Source organism: Amblyraja radiata, chromosome 2 (genome assembly GCF_010909765.2).
Source record: "Amblyraja radiata isolate CabotCenter1 chromosome 2, sAmbRad1.1.pri, whole genome shotgun sequence".
Classification (NCBI taxonomy): Eukaryota; Metazoa; Chordata; class Chondrichthyes; order Rajiformes; family Rajidae; genus Amblyraja; species Amblyraja radiata.
The window spans coordinates 106,858,185-106,878,148 of NC_045957.1; the positions used below are offsets into that span (position 1 = coordinate 106,858,185).

Here is a 19,964-nt window from a genome sequence, read left to right on the forward strand (position 1 = left end):
CTAATATTACATTGGGAAGGTGCTTTGGTCAGTGTTGGTCAATTAGATGCTACATGTCTGCATTCTTGAAGGTACCTGCTCACGTCCCAAAGCCATTTTGGACACTTCCTGGGCTTTATTTCTATTGAATAATGTGTGAATACAGATACTATGAAATATAAATTACCATGTTAATACTTTAAAACCTCAAATTTAAGTCCATAAAGTTATTGTAATTGGACGTTTGATGTGAAATTGATTATTTTTTGTAAATCCTATTGCTTTTCCCCTCCCCCCTTTTTAAAAAATAATTTCCAAAGGTTGTGTGAAAGTGATCCACAGAGCTTGCTACATCGGTTCTTTGCCTGATATCCTTGTGGTTATATAGATCTGTCACACAGCTCTTTGATATATTAAGCAGCCAAGATTAATGAAGCAAAAATCTTCCTGCGTTGGAATTTGGTCCTGTCATCACTACAAGAAAAGATGTGTTTAAGAATTTCTAGTCAGCTATTTTATTTTGCCCAAATAGTTGAAATATTCTTTAACAACCACTGTGTTTTAGTCTCTTATCTGTTTTAGAAGAGGCACACTTTTATTGCATCAGAAGTGAGATTCATTTGTTTAAAAAAAATTATTACATGTTGATGTTCATGTTAAAAGATTTATCCATTGGTTGTGATAATTGCTCGTTTCTAAGCTTCACCCCAATCTAGTTTCAGTAAATCAACTGAATCAAGCACTTGAAACAACAACATTTTATTTTACAAAAAGCGAGTTACAGATCAACTACTGTACCTATCCCACCGCGGATTTGATCCTCGTGTCTGCCTGTTCAAGCCCTCTAGGCCTCACTCAGACAGAGACACTCCAGATGTTCACGCAGTCCCAAGCGTTCTCCCAGAAGATCGACGCTGAGCCTCATGATCGCGGACTTTTATATGTCCTGGGACCTCGAGGGGCCGAACCACACGGGGGTGGTCTCTTAATAACCCAATTACAGATATCGATTAACCCCATACATAACAGACATTTCCCTGACCCAATGATACAACTGTTCAATACGTTGTATTCAAAACGGACTTTGAGAGGAAGCCAACTTAGAAACATTTACCCTGATTTACAGAAAACCCAGACAAGGCTCAACACCTCATCCAATCAACACTTGGCAAAGTCAAACTCTGCAACATTTCTTACAATTATTTACAAGGTGTATGTCTGGTTTGCAGCCATCCAATCCATTCTATACATTTTGCACCAAATTGACAGGGTTTGCAGATATTCCCATTCTTTGCTTGCAAATTGTATCTAAGCTCCAGACACACTGGCACCTCTTCACAGCTTGTCCCAGCTCTGCAGAGAGCAATTCCAAATTGACCAAATCTCCCAGCAACCCTGAAACTTTACCCCATTTTGAAGTCATAGCTGCTCCAATTTAGCCAGAATTAACATTCTTTCCTTTTATCATAATGATAACCCATCATTAGTGATAACCAAAATGGCTCAATAATCAAGTAACCAATATACATAAGTGTGCTTTACATTTCCCATCTATCAGTAACACAAGATGATGTATCTTCTCAGAATCTTGTCAAGCGTCCCGAGTTTTCATGGGCATAACTTCTCAAGTTCTGTCTGAGGAGTCTTCACCTCCCGAGTTTTCGTGGGTGTGTGTTCCATCCATCCGTGTTCCTGCCCAGTCTTCCATCACCTTCCACAGTCAAGTCTAAACCCTAGAAAATCCTAAGAAGCTTGGGACAAAGCAAGTTACCATCATGCACTCATGCTTTCCCACACATCTGCTATTTCTATTTCACTTGAACCTATTCCTATTCTATTATCTATTGAACCTATTACATTGTGTCCTATTACGATATCACTATTCCTATTCTGTTCCCTAATATATTCTAGGATCGACAGTAATTAGCCTTCTTCATACTCACACAATGTTATATGTATATCTGATGATGGGTAATCATATAAATTTAAGCTGGGTTCAGTCCAGATTCCCCTGCAGGCGTGACTTTAATTTAAACCATGATAAATGTTCCAATTTAACCAAATTCAGCCTTCAATTTACTATTTCAAATTTTAATGCCCATTTCCTCTTTCTCATTCCACAGCATTGTAGCCGATAATACAATTCCATTCCAGTTCCTGTGGAATTCCCAACTGTTCAAGAATAAAAAATCAATTTCCTTTGCTATTAATTTTATCCTAAATCCAATCAAAAATGCCAAATCCAGGGACAATTTCGTTCCACCTTGATAATATGCCTCTTTACCATCAAGGGTTAAACAATTCAAATCCATCGGGCAAATATGCATCGGCTCTGCTATTCTCAATACAATACATGTTTCCCCTACAGTTAACCAAGTCTTTCCTCCAGCATCTCTTCTTATTTATGTATGCACTCCTCACTATGGTAACTCGTAACTATGTTGATTCTCTACTATGCTGGTTCTTTACTCTATTAGTAATAGACAGATGGCACAATGGGCTAAGTGTTCGGCTGGCACCCGGAAGGTAGCCGGTTCGAATCTCGCTTGGAGTGCATACTGTCGTTGTGTCCTTGGGCAAGACACTTCACCGACCTTTGCCTGTATGTGAATGTGTGTGAGTGATTGGTGGTGGTCGGAGGGGCCGTAGGCGCAGATTGGCAGCCACGCTTCCGTCAGTCTGCCCCAGGGCAGCTGTGGCTACAGAAGTAGCTTACCACCACCGAGTGTGACTGAGGAGTGAATGAATAATGCGATGTAAAGCGCCTTGAGTATTAGAAAGGCGCTATATAAATCCCATCCATTATTATTATTATTAGTTCTTACTATGTTGGCTTTTCACTATGTTGGCTTCGTTCTCTGTCTAGGGTTTCTCGCTTTTATTCTATTGGCTTTGTTCTCTAAGTAACTTTTTTAGATGGTTAGTATTGATTTTCCGAGGGGAACTTATAAATTTCAGTCTACCTCATCATTTTATACTACCACCATGCGTTTCCAGGGTATGTCTTAATTCCTAATATCCGCTATGGTCTGTCCCTTCCTTGATGGTAACTTAATAGTCCAGTCCTATTTTTGACTATCTCCTTTGGAGCTCCTTGATTTACAATCTTCTTTGCTCCAAGGGATTTTCTGGGGTAGTCATGAGAGGGTTTATAATTTTCTTCCATAAGATTTTCAGTTTTTACTACAATAGTATATCCATTCACTCATTCTGGTAAATTACTTGAGGGGGATCTAGAGTAGGGGTCATGTCTCCACGCCCATAATTCCAGGGCGGGTTGGTGAGTCAGGACTGAGAAAATGGGTTAGCTTGAGTAAACGGTGTGTGACTCCTCAGTTCCTTACATTTGGACCATCTCTCTCTTTGGTTTCTTGGGTCCTAGTAGTCTCTTGAATTAAAGGACCTCCCATAATTCCTTGGATTTCAGATGTCTCTATATTCTCTAGGATCTCTAAATTCTTCATAATCCTGGAAATCCCTTCTTTGACCCCTCTCTTTCATTATTTCCTTTGTTGGACAGGTCCTATTCCAATGCCCCATCCCTCCACAAGTATAGCATTGGTTAGGCAGCATTGTTGGTTTTATTCTACCCCTGGGTTCCATTGAAATTGGCTCAAAATTGGGAGGATAGCAGTGATAGTAATCTGAATAATCTGAGACCCTAATTTCTCCCAATCCGTAATTTGCTGGTACTCTGGGGATCCATAGTTCAGAGTTAGATTTTAGTAATTCTTCCTTCACTGTGCATTCACTTTCTCTCCAAGTTACAGGATAATGTTTCTGGCTCCTACCTTCCTTTCAATAATATAGTACTAATATTAATATTAATAATTCCAATAATAGCACTCTGGCTATTTGACTGGCTCGGCTCTCAGCTCAATTCCTGTAATTAATTTTAATTAAATCCGCTATTTTAGTGGGGAGGCAATTCAACAAGACAGCACAATATTGAGGGGAATTTATTCCATTCTGATAGTCTAATTCACCTGATTGGTCTATATATAATTTTGAAAAGCGGTCAAGAAATTGATCTGCACCTTCACCCTTCTCTGGTTTTATTTCCAGGACTCGACTTAAATTGCCTAGTTTCTGAAACGTTTTTGCAAGGCCCGTTAAAACGGCCTCTTCTCTTGCACTGTCATCCATGACTGCGTTTGCCAATGTTTCATAAATCGGGTGTCCTAGGGCTACTAGAAATTTGGTATTCTCAGCTGGAGTAATTATGTGTTGTATGGTCTAACACAAATCCCGTGACTCTGCATGATATACACGCATTGTGGTTTGCAAGTACTCTATAAAACCCTCGTTATTACTATGCTGCCAAATGATTAGTTCCATGTATTTTATACCTTTTACTGTTTTAATTCCCCCCCGGCGGCCATAGCTTATTTCCTAATTTCTTATTTAATGCTCCTGATAAATTTCTTAATTTCTCTGCCTAGTGAGGAAACTCATTACACATTAGTTGCAATGGGCTTTTCTCTTCTTCTGTTACATCTGTCTACATTATTCCCCATGCTTCCGAACACCTAAAGCAGAATTTATTTAAATCCTTCCTTTTTATCACTAAATTTACCAAGCTCGCTCCTAGACAATGGCTAATGGTTTAGAGCGATCGCAGCCTTGCAACTCATTACTTCTTCGTTCCACCAGTCCTGTTCTCTTATTCAAATTCCTCTCCTATCTCCTACAAGTCCACACTCTTTCAACCTTATAACTTTCTCAATCAAAACATCTAAAAATGATCTTCGAACACGTAAGTAACACAGTCCACAAACAGGATAACACGCTACCTATCACTATCAGGCACAACCACACTCCTAAATAAACCACAAACATACGTCTATTATAAATCATGCACTCTAAGAAATGTTCCTCATGGCGCAATCAATCGGTGGGATGACTCCTCCCCCAACGCAGCGATTGAAGGAGTACAACCCCTGATCGAACCACCTCGATTCAGATTCATACCAAACAATCTTAAACAAATATGAATATCATAACTTAAACACACTCTCACTTCAAGTTTTAAATCTGTAAACACTTGCACAAGCAGCAACACAAATAACCATATAACAATTACAGCACGGAAACAGGCCATCTCGGCCATACAAGTCCGTGACGAGTACTTATTCTCCCCTAGTCCCATCTACCTGCACTCAGACCATAACCCTCCATTCCTTTCCCATCCATATACCTATCCAATTTATTTTTAAATGATAAAATCGAACCTGCCTCCACCACTTCAACTGGAAGCTCATTCCACACCGCTACCACTCTCTGAGTAAAGAAGTTCCCCCTCATGTTACCCCTAAACTTCTGTCCCTTAATTCTGAAGTCATGTCCACTTGTTTGAATCTTCCCTACTCTCAATGGGATGGTCCGCGGACTTAACACGATCTAAATCTTAACTTTTAATTACTCTTAAGTTTATTTACATACAGAGAATATTTACAAAATCCGGATCCTATGACAATACGGAAAGCTAGATTTTTACAATTTATAAAATGATTTAAACCACTAGCGCACAATTCATGAACACTCGACCTCGAGGCCGCGTCACGCTGTTATCACGCAGTGAACCTCTCCCTCTGTTACTGAACATTTCCCCCTTCCTAGTTTACTCTTTGCTGAGGGGTACTATTCCTTAAATGATTACGTTTCCTCCCGAATGTTACTATCCCTCTGCTAAGATTGGACTTATATAGGGGGACCTCTATCCCTCCTCTCTAAGTTCGACAGAATTAGGGGCACCCTTCGCTATTTGGATTACTTTTCGTCAAGTAGGGAGGCTCCTGTCTCTCAGGTACTCTTCGCTATCAGGTACTAGTCAACAATCGACCAGAGTGTTACTATTCACTGTTGATCAGCCGCTATTCTGAATAGATCACGGACATGCACCAACTTCTAAGTTCTATATACAGGAATTCAAATTCCACCTTACTGGCAGAACACCAATATGAAATCCAGTATTTGAAAATTTGGCTGCAAATATAGACTCAGACTCGAACCCGATCTCCTAATTTTTAGTGCGTATCTACTTACTATGCGGACTCTCGAATCAGCTAATATTGCCCAGTTAAATTCTTGAACAAATTGGAGTATTATACTCTATCTGTCCAAGGCCAGTACCTTCCTGAGACTCTTCGTCCGTTACTTCAGGGAGAGATTCAGATACCTACACACCTCTCCACTAAGTACCGAGGATCCAGTGCCTAACCGCTTCATGCTGTGAATTATCGATGCCGTTTTTCGAAGAGCACCTTTTCAATTCGCGCTCCCAGCAATGATCTGGACAAAGGCGAGATCTGTCTTTTAATACCCCACCGATTCGGATTCGGTAGTCAAAACCTGGGCCACTCCTCGCCCGATGAAGCTCGTTTAGCTCTCGTTAAGGCAGCTGCAGTCTGCCTAACTACGACCAGTTTTGGGCCTCTAACCCAGGAAAGGGCGTCTAACCCAACCCCACCAGGGCCTCTAACCCCAGTCTGATGTTATGGGGGCCCCCCAACCCAAAGGCGTGCTAACCACTCCCCCGTGCTTGCTAGACTGTTCTAATGATCTCGATTAGACACTTTCCCAAGCCCATGAATGATCCATCCGCTCCGACTCATGAAGTGCCGAAAATCAATACGAAAACTGCACCGTGGGCTCGATTTCTGCACTCGTGATCGAAACAGCTCAACACCCTTGATCGCAAACTAGTGTTTGGGGGTCTTTTGAGATCCTGGACGAGCCACCAATGATAATTGCTCGTTTCTAAGCTTCACCCCAGTCTAGTTTCAGTAAAAACACTGAATCAAGCACTTGAAACAACAAATGTTATTTTACCAAAAGCGCATTACAGTTCAACGACTGTACCTATCCCACTGCGGGTTCGATCCTCGTGTCTGCCTGTTCAAGCCCTCTAGTCCTCGCTCAGACAGAGACACTCCAGAAGTTCACGCAGTCCCAAGCGTTCTCCCAGAAGATCGACGCTGAGCCTCATGATCGTGGACTTTTATATATCCTGGGACCTCGCGGGGCCGAAACACATGGGGGTGGTCTCTTAATAACCCAATTACAGATATCGATTTACCCCATACATAACAGGCATTTCCCTAACCCAATGATACAACAGTTCAATACATTTAGAAACAAACTTAGAAACATTTACCCTGATTTACAGAAAACCCATACAAGGCTCATCACCTCATCCAATCAACACTTGGCAAAGTCAAACTCTGCAACATTTCTTACAATTATTTACAAGGTCTAGTTTTCAGCCATCCAATCCATTCTATACATTTTGCACCAAATTGACAGGATTTTCAGATATTCTCATTCTTTCCTTGCAAATTGTATCTAAGCTCCAGACACTCTGGCACCTCCTCGCAGCTTGTCCCAGCTCTGCAGAGAGCAATTCCAAATTGACCAAATCTCCCAGCAACCCTGAAATCCAAAGAAGCGATTTATTTGGATATTTATGAAGTTCATAGTTCATAGGTCATTGAAACAGAATTAGGCTATGCAGCCAATCAAGTTTATTCTGTCATTCAATCATGGCTGATCTATATTTCCCTCTCAACCCCTCTCTATCCCATTGTCTTGCCTTCTTCCCATAACCCCTGACACCTATACTAATCCAGAATTTGTCAGTCTCCGCTTTAAAAATATCCATTGATTTGGCCTCCAGTGAATTCCACATTCACCACCCTCTGACTAACAAAATTCCTTCTTTTCTAAAGGTATGTCCTTTTATTCTGAGTCTTTGATCTCTGATCCTAGACTCTCCCACTAGTGGAATTAAAATGAAATACAAAAGCTTTTTGAATGGGCTGATGATACTATCAGATGTCATAGTTTGATTCAAACAAAAGAAAAAAATGGGAAATAAAACAAAACAAAGTAAAATCAAAAGTGCTCTAGATATGAAACCAAAATCAAAGTTGTAAGAAAAAACCTTATTTTTATGTCCAGTTAAACACTCCTCATTGATAACAGATTGGTATCACACTAATAACATGTGGCAACTAAAAGTAGGATTTAAAACACCTTTAGATTTTATTCTTAGAGCTGATGCATGCAACAAATGCTAAAACAAGGATTTAACCTGCAAATTCCTGCTAAGATTCTCTTTGCTCGAGACTAGTAAGTAAGCAAATTATTTGTTAGATTACAATAAGTAAGCAAATTATTTCCATTCTTAATAACTATTTTTGCTAATGTTTGCTTATCCATTGGATATTGAGTGTACTCTGCAATTCCATTTTGTTGGAATTGGAAACTAGTTTATTTATTCATTTTTCAGGAGATGGGTATTGTTGGCCAAACCATCGCTTATTGCCCATTCCAAATTGCTGTAGGGGTGATTGGCTATTGTAGGGCAATTTTGTGGTGTGATTGTTACTCATCAAGTCTCACTCTATGTAGGCACTACCTGCCCCATTTCCTGAGGAGTTGCAAATGCAACTGAACGTTGAGCAATCAATAGTAAACACCCCACCCCACTTCACATCTTATGAGAGAAGGAATCTCATTAATGAAGTAGCTGGCTATAGTGTCCAGGAACCCGGTTGGGGCTTTATCCTGCCCTGGGTAACTCCTACAATGATGTCTGAAATTTGATGCAAAACCTTCAACAACCACAAATGTTTATCTATGTGAGGTATGATTCTAACCATTGAAGTATCCTCACCTTGACTTCAGTTTTCTCAAGGTTTCTTACTGCCAAAGTCAATAAAGTTTTTTTTGTTTGCCTGGAAGTCGAGGACAATTGCTCTCACCTGAACCAAGGAATTCAGTCTTTGGTCCATATTTGGTTCACTCGATGACTCTATGACTGATTGGATGGTAATTCACCAGATTAATTTGTCTGTTTTTATTTGGGGTTTTTTGTGAACAGCACACCCAGGCAAATTTCCACATCACTGGATATATGTCAGGGTCTGGACCCTTCTTAGTTTTCTTATTTTTTTCAGTTTATCTTCCTCTAGACCTGCTTCACTGCAAATGTTTTTCTGTTGTCCTTATCCCACACCCTGACTCAAACTCCAGTTGGTCGTTCCCTCTGTTCCTAACTTAAGTTTAAAAAAAACACACAGGCATTCACTTTCCTCTTTCTGTTTCCTGCTCTTGTCATTTCCTTGGGCAAGGAGACTGACCACCTGTCCTGTCATCCACCACAGACACCAAGGGCCAGATTTGATTACTTCATTGGCCAACGATTCATTCTGCTGACAATCTGCTACATGAAAATGTTTCAAGCTAAAAGGTGAAGGGAAAATCAGTTTACGGGCTCACCATAAAAGTTCCCATTCTTAATACAGAATCAGCTACAAATAAATATACATTGAATGAAAGAAAAAGCCCAAATGTTCAAACTTGCAAAAATTGTGATTTTAATCAAAGTTACAGCACAGAAACATGCAATAAGGCCCCGCCAGTTTGTACCAACTTTATGTTCTACTTTGGTCTCCTCAACTCTAGATTGCCCTCACCAAAAGGACCACACAAGTTCAAGGTAACTGCTCACAACTGCCTTGTTCAGGGTCATTTGAGATGGATAATAAATACTGACCTTCCCAGATCCTGAAAATTGACTGAAAACAAAAACATTTTTTATTTATTTCACCTTTGGACTTGCAATCAATATTTTTAGCATCCTTTATTACTTTCTTGAAATGTATGTGGCACTCTCTAGAATGGGTGGTATGGGATGCAGTGGTAGGGGCTGCTTGTGCAGTGGTGCCTGTATTTTATCTTCTCCCTGCACCCTGTGTGTTTCTGATAGCTCCAGTCTCTTCCCACATCCAAACATGTGCTGTCTATTACACTAGTTAGCTACTGTGAATTACCCATTGTGTTGGTTAATGTAACAATTTGAGGTTGATGGACATGACAAACTGTTGTGGTGCAGGAAAGGGAGAATGTATCTGAGGGATTATGCTGCTGGCAGCCAGCAGAAATCCAATGGGCCAAATACCCGCCTCCTATGTAATAATCCAAACCAATACGGAACCTCTCCGAATTAACACAGCAATTAACACTTAAAAAAATGCCTAATAATAAAAAAAAAATCCCTGAACTGCTTCATTTTGGCCAGCCACTAACAACACAGTTCCCACTATCATTAAATGAGAGAGATGGCCCCATGCCATAGAGCAAAGGCAAATAGAACATTGTACTGCAAACAGCAATTTTAATCTATTTAAATAAAGTCCCCAAACAAAAGCATCAGCTGGGTTTTTCTGATTCAAATTGCAACGAATCTGTTCTCTGGTCTCCATGGCCTCTTCTCCCATTCCTACCATTAAATTCACCATAGAACATTCATTGAATTTGTCAAAGACATCAATTAGAAGCAAATTATTTCCTAAAGTCAGAAGCTTTAAGTAGTAAAATGCTTTTATTAAATTTGTAAAATTAGTCCCATGGTTTGTTAATTACATTGAGCCAGAAAATCCACGATTTTCCAAAATCAACAGTAAATATATCAACAGTAAATATATCACCAGTAATACTATATCAACAGTAAATACAAATATAAAATGGCAGCCTTTAAGCGTTGGGAAGTAATGACATAGAAAGTGCATTTATTTATAGCCTTTCATCTCCCTTTCAGATATCCTGAAATGCTTTCCAGGAAATAACTCTTGTCAATGTTAATAGAACATAGCACAGCACAAAAACAGGCCCTTCTCCCTGAACATGACGGCAAGTTAAATAATCTGCTCGTCCTGCATGTGATCCCTATCCCTCCATTCCCTGCATATCCAAATGTTGCAAACAGGGGATCAAGAGAGCCAATTTGTTCAGAGCAAGTTGCTACAAACAGTCACATGATAATGACAAGATAATCCGTTTTTACCTTTCCAGAGCAAGAGACAAATGTTGGTCAGGAAACCCATTGGAACCAATTGCTTCTGCAAAATACTGTCAGAGAATCTTTTATATTTACCTAAGAATGCATGTCGGTTATCAAAGAGTTACTTTCAAACAGTGCACCACTCTCTCAACACTGCATTGGAGTACCAGCCTAGTCTTCTGAGTTAAGAACAACTTGTTCAACTATACCACAGGGATGATTGTTACTTTGAAGTGGTGAATTAAAAGTAACAATTTCTGTTATTAGCCCCAACTTTCAAAATCTTTAAATACACAATTGATAAAACTGGTGCAATTCTTTTGGCAAACATGCCCATGTTTCTCTGAAGACCTTGAGAAAACTAAATAATTTAAATCAGTTAATTTTATTCACAATGAAGTTCAAATTATCATTCTGAACATAACCGTAAAACTTGAATTAAAATAATCAGGATTTATCTGCCAAAAACGTTCCTAGATGTTGGAGAACATGTCACATTCACTTGGACAATTCCGCAGTTGCTGGAGGGAATATGGATGACCTTCTGTCAGAATAACGTTGAGGGAATATGTTTGTTGGCTTCAGTAGTTAAGGACGGGCTTAACTCATCAATGAGAAATCTAAGAAATACCATCCAGTTGAAAGAACAGCAATTTAACATGCTTATTGTGAAATATTATCCTCGTGTTCCTTTTAGTTTTTCTGTGACTGTTATTTACTTACTAATTTAAAAGATGTTATTGACTTTTTAAACAGCAATCCAATATTGACCCACCATTGGTGAAAGACAAGGGACATAGCCAGATTAAGTGAAGTAGATAAAATAATCAAAAATGTTTTCTATCTTTGTTGGTCAACCAGAGCTGGCCCAGATAGCAGAGTTGATATTGTTAATGTTACCAGCATCTGCGAATTATGTACAAGAGGTGCACAAAATAATGGTATCCATTCATTCAGAAGTGGTGTGAGGAGGCTGAGGGTCTATCTCGGATCTGCTTTGAATCAGTGGCCTGAAACTTGTTCAAGGCTACTTTGTCCAGCCTGAATGTGTACACCTCGCTTATCATTGGTTTCATCATGAGATGCATTGACGACTGTGTTCCAAGAGTCAAGAGTGTTTAATTGGCATACACACCAAAACTGATCAATTAAATTCTTACTTGCAGCAGCATAACAGATCTGTAAACACAGTATCCACAGAGAGCAAAATGTACAAGCAAAAAAAAGTTTAATAAATTAAAAAAACTAATAATAGTGGCAAAACAAAATAAATGCACAAAGTCTCGAATGCAACCAAAATAGTTCCAAATTTAGTCAGTGTTTGTAGTGTTCAATAGCCTGATGGTTGTTGGGAAGAAGCTGTTCCTGAACCTGGCTGTCATGGTTTTTTAGACTCGTATACATGCTACACTGTGGCAAGGGTGAAATGAGTGGTGTTGGGGCTCTTGCAGGGCATTAGGGTGGATAAATCCCCACAGATAGATCTATCACAAGTTATTGACATGGACCCAAGATCCCTCTGCATATTAATGCTATTAAGGGGTCGTATCATGAACTATATATTTTCCTAATACATTTGTCCCCCCAAAATGCAACAACTAACACTTCCTTGGATTAAACTCCACTTTCCATTTTTCATCAGTTTACTGTAGCCAATCCATATCTGACTGACCACAACCCTCTGACTTCCACTAGTAAGCAAGTTCTGAATCCATATGAAATCACTATGGATCCCATGCATCCTAATCTTTTGGATCAGCCCACCATGAGGGACTTTATCAAATATGTTACTAAAATCCATTGCCCTACCCTCTGCTCACCTTCTCAAAACAATCAATCAAGTTCACAAGATATGACCTACAGACAAAGCCATGCTGACTGTCCCTAACTAGCCCATTCTCTTCCAAATCCTAGTCTATCCTAAAAAGATGCAAGGGAGAATACAGGGGCCTTGATGGAGATCTTTGTAATTTATCTTGCCTGGGGCAATCTCCTTGAGAGTAGCCAATTGTTCCTTTCTTTAAGACAAGAAGTAAAACTAATCCCAATAGTCTATAGTCAATAGTGCTTTATTTGTCAAATATGCAACTACACAGTGAAATTATTTTTGCATATATAACATATGCGGGCGTATAACAAAATGGAGCAATTTTTGTCACCATTATTCAAAGTCCAAAGTCTGGTTGGCTTGCGTGCTCGATGTACTGGAGCAGTTCCCACAAACCAAAGTCCCTCTCCTCACCTGGCCATTTTTGTGCCTCGGGGGCACCTCCTGCAGACAACCTGAAGGCACTGGAGGCAATACCCAGGTCCTTGCTCCTCGCATCTGACTTCTCCAGCTTCCTCCCATTTACACCGTCTGCTGAGCCTTCGGGTGGGTTCCCGAACCCCTGGACCAGTGAGCCTTTGGACGAGAACTTGCCCACTGTGAGCCTACGGGCAGACTCTATCGAGCCTTCGGGTGGGTTCCCGGTCCCACAGGAGACCACGACAGGCGAGCTGGGTCTGCCAGGTGGGCCCTCCGAGTGGGGTTTATGTGTGAGGTGTTGCATTTTGGGAGATTAAACATAAGGGGAAAGTGTACAGTTCAGCATATGACCTCTTAACAACATTGATGTGTAGAGGGATTTTGGTTCCCTGTCCATAACTCCATGAAGGTGGCAACACAAGTTAGAGTGGTAAAGAAGGCATATGGTATGCTTGCTTTCATTGAATCGGTGAATTGAGTGTAAGAGTCAGGATGTTCAGATTTCGAAGACTTTGGTTAGCTGCATTTGGAGTACCCTGTCGGAATCTTCTTTCCCCAGGGTGAAAATGTCAACGACTAGAGGGCATAGCTTTAAAATGAGAAAGGACAAAATTTAAAGCGGATGTGCGGAACAATATTTGAACACACAGTGGTGAGTGCCTGGATCATGCTGCCAGGGGTGGTGTTGAAAACACTGACATTTAAGAGGCTTTTGTGCAGCTAATGGAGGTACATCGATCACATATATGCAGAGGAGGTTTGGTTAACTTGGCATCATGTTCAGCCAGGGCATTGTGGGCCGATGGGCCTAATCCTAATCCTGTGCTCTACTGTTCCATATTCAATGTGTACCTTACTTGCCTAATTTGTATTTTACAGGTTTTCTGTTAAGACTCTAATTGATCGCTCCTGTTTTGAGACCATTGATGATTCGTGCTCGGAATTTACAAATTTTGCAGCCATTTTGGAACAAGTCTTGACACATCGCCTCAAAGGTAATATATAACGTGCTCTGTGATAATTGTGTGAATTCTGCAACTGGTGGACAGATGCATTGCTTTCAACAGAAATAGGGTCAGAACCTAATGCAGAAATCAATACATTTACAAGATATTGTTACGGGGAATATAAATGAAAATTCAAATTTGTGGTGTACAATGCATTGAAAACAATACTGTAATATTGAAAAATTTTTGGGGGGGGGGGGATATTTGAATGATTTTACAGAAATAATGTCAGCAACTTTTGTGAATGTCAGTGAGATCAATGGCACAAGGCAAATAAACATTTAAAAAGCTGAATACTCAATGTTCCATCGGGGAAGTAAAAATGTAAAATTTGGGAATTTATTTCAATTCTACTTTGTGAGTAATGGCATTGATATTTTTTTTTTTGTTTTTTGTGTGTACATCATTGGAACAATACATCCGTCAATAAATTCCCAGTATTGTAAAGTGATTAAGCTGGAAAGAGTAGAGAGTCGTGGAATTATACAGTGCAGTACAGGCCCTTGAGCCCAACTCATCCACCCTGACCAAGATGACCATGTAAGCAGGTACCATTTGCCTGTGTTTGGCCCATATCCCTGTACACCTTTCCTATCCATGAACCAGTCAAACATATTTTACATGTTGTTATCATAGCTCCCTCAATTACTTTCTGTGGCAACTCTGTAAAGAAATTGCCCCTTGGTCCCCATTAAATATTTCTGCTTTCACATTAAAACTCTGCCCTCAAGTTTTTGATTTCCCATATGAAAAATATTGTATGCATTTATCTTATCTCTGGCCCTTGAGATTTTATATATCTCTTTAAGGTCACCCCTCAGTCTCCGATGCTCCTGGCTTGCCGAACCTCTCCGAATAAACTCCTATGTTTGAGTCCTGGCAACACCTTTGCACTTTCCAACTTAATGATTTTTCTATAGCAAAATTGTTCGCGATAGTCCAAGTGCGAAATCACCAAAATCATAAGAGTCGTAGAGCATGGAAACAGGCCTTTTGGCCCAACTTGCCCATGCCAACCACTATGTCCAATCTACATTAGTCCCACCTGCCCATGTTTGGCCCATATTCCTCTAAACCTTTTCTATCCATGTACCTTTCAAATGTCTTTTAAATGTTGTTATAGTACATGCCATAACTACCTCCTGGCAGCTCATTGCATATACTCGCCACTCTCTGTGTATGGGGAAAAAAGTTGCCCCTCAGGTTTCTATTAAATCTTTTCCCTCTACGTCCCTTGGTTTGTGATTCCCCTGCTCTGGGTAAATGATTCTGCATTCACCCCATCTATTCCCCTCATGATCGTATACACATCTATAAGATCATCTTTCATCCTCTTGCGCGCCAAGGAATAAAGTCCTAGCCTACTCAACCATACTCCCGAAAGCTCAAGCCCTCGCATCCTGGCAGCATCCTCATAAATCTTCGCTTTCCAACTTAACTACATCCTTTCTATAGAAGTATGACCTTATCTTTATAGAATACGCACAATGCAGCCTAACCTACATAGCTACACAACTTGTACACTCAATACCCTGGCTGATGAAAGCCAGTGTACCAAAAGCCTTCATGACCACACTTTCCTTGTGAAGACAGTTTCAAGAAACACTGTACCTGCACTCCTAGATCCCTCTACTCTACAACACTTCCCTGATCCCTGTCATACACTGTAAAGGTCCGCCTTGGTTTGACTTCCCTTGCAGTTATCTGCATTAAACTCCATTCACCCATTCTTCGGCCCACTTGTCCAACTGATCATGATCATGCTGTAATTACTGATAACTATCTTCACTATCCACTTATGGTCATCAGCAAACTTACTAATCATGCCTTCTACATTTTCATCCAAATCGTTGATATAAATGACAAACAACAATGGGCTCAGCACAGATCCCTGAGGCACACCACGAGTCACAAGGCTCCAGTGTGAAAAACACCCTTCCACCATCATTTTCTGCTTCCTTCCATGAAATCAATTCCAGTCAGCCAGCTCTCCCTGGAGGTTTCCATAATGACCATAGCATTCCAGTCACACTTGCCTATTGATGCCCTTAGACCTGTCAGGCCTCTAGCATTAAAATAAATATAACATTTAATCCAACAATCTTTTCTCTCTCCCTGCTCATTCTGTCCACTAAACCTGCCTGCCAGTACGTCCATCATCCTCCAGATAAGGTGTAACCCATCCCTTTTGTCCAGGTCACCCCTACCCCAGAAGAGATCCCAGTGGTCAAGAAATCTAAATCCTTGCTCTCTGTACCAGCCCCTCAGTTACACATTCAGATCCCCTATCTCCCTGTTCCTGTGCTCACTAGCACAAGGTACTGGAAGCAATCCAGAGATAACCACCCTAGAAGTCCTGCTTTTCTGTCTTCTTCCCAACTCTCTGAACTCACATTGCAGAACCTCCTTCCTCTTCTTCCCTATGTTGTTTGTGCCCACGTGCACAACTACTGCCGACTGTTCACCTTCCCTCTCGAGGATGTTCTGAATTAGGTGTGTGCCATCTTGCACCCTGGCACCAGGGAGGCAACAGACCATCCTCGTGTCTCGCTTGCCTCCACAGAATCTCCAGTCCGCTCCTTGGACAATGGAGTCACCCACCACTATGGCTCTGCCCGATGTTGATCTCGCCGGTCGAATCCCATCTGTAGGGTTGGAGCCACCAACGTGTCCGCCGCTCGGACTGGAAGCGTCGTCTCCCCCGACAGTTCCCAAGATGGTGTACCTGTTTTCATTAGGCACAGCCACCTGAGTCTTCTGCACTCCACGATTTCCACCCTTTCTCTCAATCTCACACCTTCGTTCTTCCCGAATCCTCGGCGTGACTACCTCACTATAGGTCCTGTCCAGGAAACTCTCATTTTCCTGGATGGCCCTGAGGTCATCCAGCTGCTTCTCCAGTGCCCCAACATGGTCCTTCAGGAGCTGAACCTGGACACACTTGCCATAGTTGTGGCATCCAGAAGCTCCATCCTTGTTCCTGTCCTCCCACATTCTGCAAGGAGAATGTGGAGAACATTTGATTCTGTAAACTGGACTGCTGTTTGTAAGGTAGTTTCTCTAGTGGACCTGACATTTAATTTAACTTTTAACTCTAAATATGTTCTTTTCACAATTAATTCTTGCTGACTGACACCACTGACACTGATTGAATCCATTGATGGATTTAAAAAAGATGAAGCACATATTTATTTTGCACACATTTCCAGGTATGAAAAGTGACATGCATATCAAGAATTGTGTTGACACGTATCCATTCTGTTTTGCCGTCATTCTATTGGCAACAATGTCCCTAAAACTCTGATGTAACAAATGATCATATAATGATTTTTGGTGACAAGGAATATAAAATGATGGAAATACTCAGCAGGTCAGGCAGCATCTGAAGAGAGGACCAGTGTCTGTGAAAGGTGATAAACAATTCTGAAGGGTTAGCTATGTTCCACTCACCACAGATGCTGCTTACTTGTGCAGTATTTCCAACATTTAGTTTCTTTTTCAGCTTTCTTGTATCTGGTATTTTTGGCTTTTAATTAATTTTTTTGTTATCATTGCCACAGGAAGGTTATCTTTCAAGGGATTATATCATCTTATTGTGTCTTTACAATTCACATGCACTTTATCAGAGGTTTTAATCCAAACATCAGATTTGGAGTTGTGTAAACTTTGTGGAAAGGTCTTGTACATTTTGATTACTTCACACCTACAGTCCGATCATCAAAGATGGTGTTTCTGACACTGGAACAATGTACTGTCTTAAATGTGTCAACTTAACGTTCACATTCTAGTGTTTGTCCATACAGTATGTGCCTGTAAGTGTGGACATGATGCACTCCTTCAACTTCGAAAGAACAATTTCTCAATGTGTGGATGAACACACAAAAAAAAGAGGGATGTATCATTTATTTAATCAATCATTAAATGAATTTCAAAATAGATGTGATTTAAAATATGGTTCAGAAGGTTTGTCCAAAAGAAAAATCTATCGCATCCTGTTTTGACATTTTTAAATGATCTAGAAGTATCAGATTTTTGAGGAAATGTCCAGATTATCATTAGCTGTTGTGTGGCAATGAGCTACCTGATATCACTTCTGAACAACATTGTTCCATTTGTAATGTGCCCTGCTTCTTGTTTCCCAGCTGAGGTATTGGATTAACTCCAGCTATCCTATTGATTGATTTAATGTTCCTAAACATCGCAATTAAAGCACCCCTTAATCTTCTATGCATCAGGATACAAGCCTATGCTATCTGTCTTTGTAATGTAATTCATTTAACCTTGGTTATGTTCCAATATAATTGTGTGTCTCACTCTGATTGGATTTGCTGAATGTTCACAGCATCACCACAAATAAGAACAAGAGGAAAGACTGAAAAGACTCAAAATGTCACCTATCCATTTTCTCCGGGGATGATAACCCACTGAGTTATTCCGGCACTTTGTGTCTATATTTTTATAGAGCGTCATATTCAGAACCATAGGTATATTCAAATTGCCTAATTCTGCTTTAATGTCTTATTGTTTTATCGTCTACAAGTTTTTAAGAAGGTCAGAACATCTTGTAAGCTGCAAGTATGTAAAGTGGGAAATGTAAGCCTGAGTCAAATCTTGCATCAATAGCCAATGTGTAACCTTGTTCTGTTTTCTCTCTCAAATTATTCTACACTATTCCACTTAAATTCCACTTAAATTAATTATTTAAACAGTGAGCTGCTGCTTACCACCAAACCACATCATCGCATACATCTATTTTAAAATACATTTGATGATTGATTAAATAAATGATAAATCCCTCAATTTTTTTCTCAACGTCCACAAATTTTGAAATTGTTCTTTGATCCTAGGGTCGAAATTATTAGTACAAATTGTGAAGATCTGTGATCTCAGCATCAAACCCTGTGTGTCACCACTTGTCGCCTTCTGGCAGTTCTTTGATGTGGCAAAAGACTGTGTGTCACCAGGAAGCATAGAATATATTAAAGCATGAAACAGTTTCTTACGTTCTAGACTTCACACAACCCGCAGCTCCGCTCTTGCTCCCCCTCTCCCCAGATAGAGTCCACCGAGTCCTCACCTTTCACCCCATCAGCCCTTGCATACAGCACATAATCCAGTGACATTTTCGCCATCTCCAACGGGATCCCACCACGTCACATCTTCCCATTTCCACCCTTTTCTGCTTTATACAGCGTATGTTCCCTCCGCAACTCCCTGGTTAACTCATCCCTTCCCACCCAAACCATCACCTCCCCAGGTACCTTCCCCTGCAATCTCAGGGGATGCAACACCTATCCTTATACTTCCTGCCTCGACTCTGTCCAGAGACCCCAACAGTCTTTTATTGATACATAGATACATAGACAATAGGTGCAGGAGTAGGCTATTCGGCCCTTTGAACCAGCACTGCCATTCAAAGTGATCATAGCTGATCATTCACAATCAGTGCCCTGTTCTTGCCTTCTCCCCATAGCCCTTGATTCCCGCTTACCCTAAGGAGCTCTAGCTAACTCGTCAAAATGCATCCAGTGAAATGGCCTACACTGCCTTCCCTCTCATCCTTCTAAATTCATTGAATACAAGCCAGTCTTTACCATTCTTTCATCAGATGACAGTCCTTCAATCCAGGAATTCACCTCGTGAACCTACTCTGCACTCACTCAAACAATGTCTCCTCAAATCAAGGTAGGTCAGAGGTTCACTTGCATATCTCCAACCTCATCTACTATATCCGCTGTTACAGGTGTGAACTCTTATTGTCCTGGGCCTCCTCTGTTGTCAGAATGAGACAAAACGCGAATAGGAGGAACAGCACCTTGTGTTTTGCTTGGACAGCTTATAACCCAGCGGTATGAATATATAAATCAGTATCTATGTTCCTTCC

General features: G+C 40.6%; 1 protein-coding gene across 6 annotated transcripts in view; it reads left to right on the top strand.

Annotated features, from left to right (window-relative positions):
• rundc3b (RUN domain containing 3B) overlaps positions 1–19,964 on the top strand; it is a 96,142-nt gene that overhangs the window by 19,473 nt on the left and 56,705 nt on the right. For all 6 annotated transcript variants that reach the window (XM_033012946.1, XM_033012956.1, XM_033012963.1 and 3 more), the window contains exon 2: positions 13,953–14,068. In XM_033012946.1, coding sequence (XP_032868837.1) covers positions 13,953–14,068 — 116 coding nt within the window. The remainder of the gene's footprint in view (positions 1–13,952; positions 14,069–19,964) is intronic.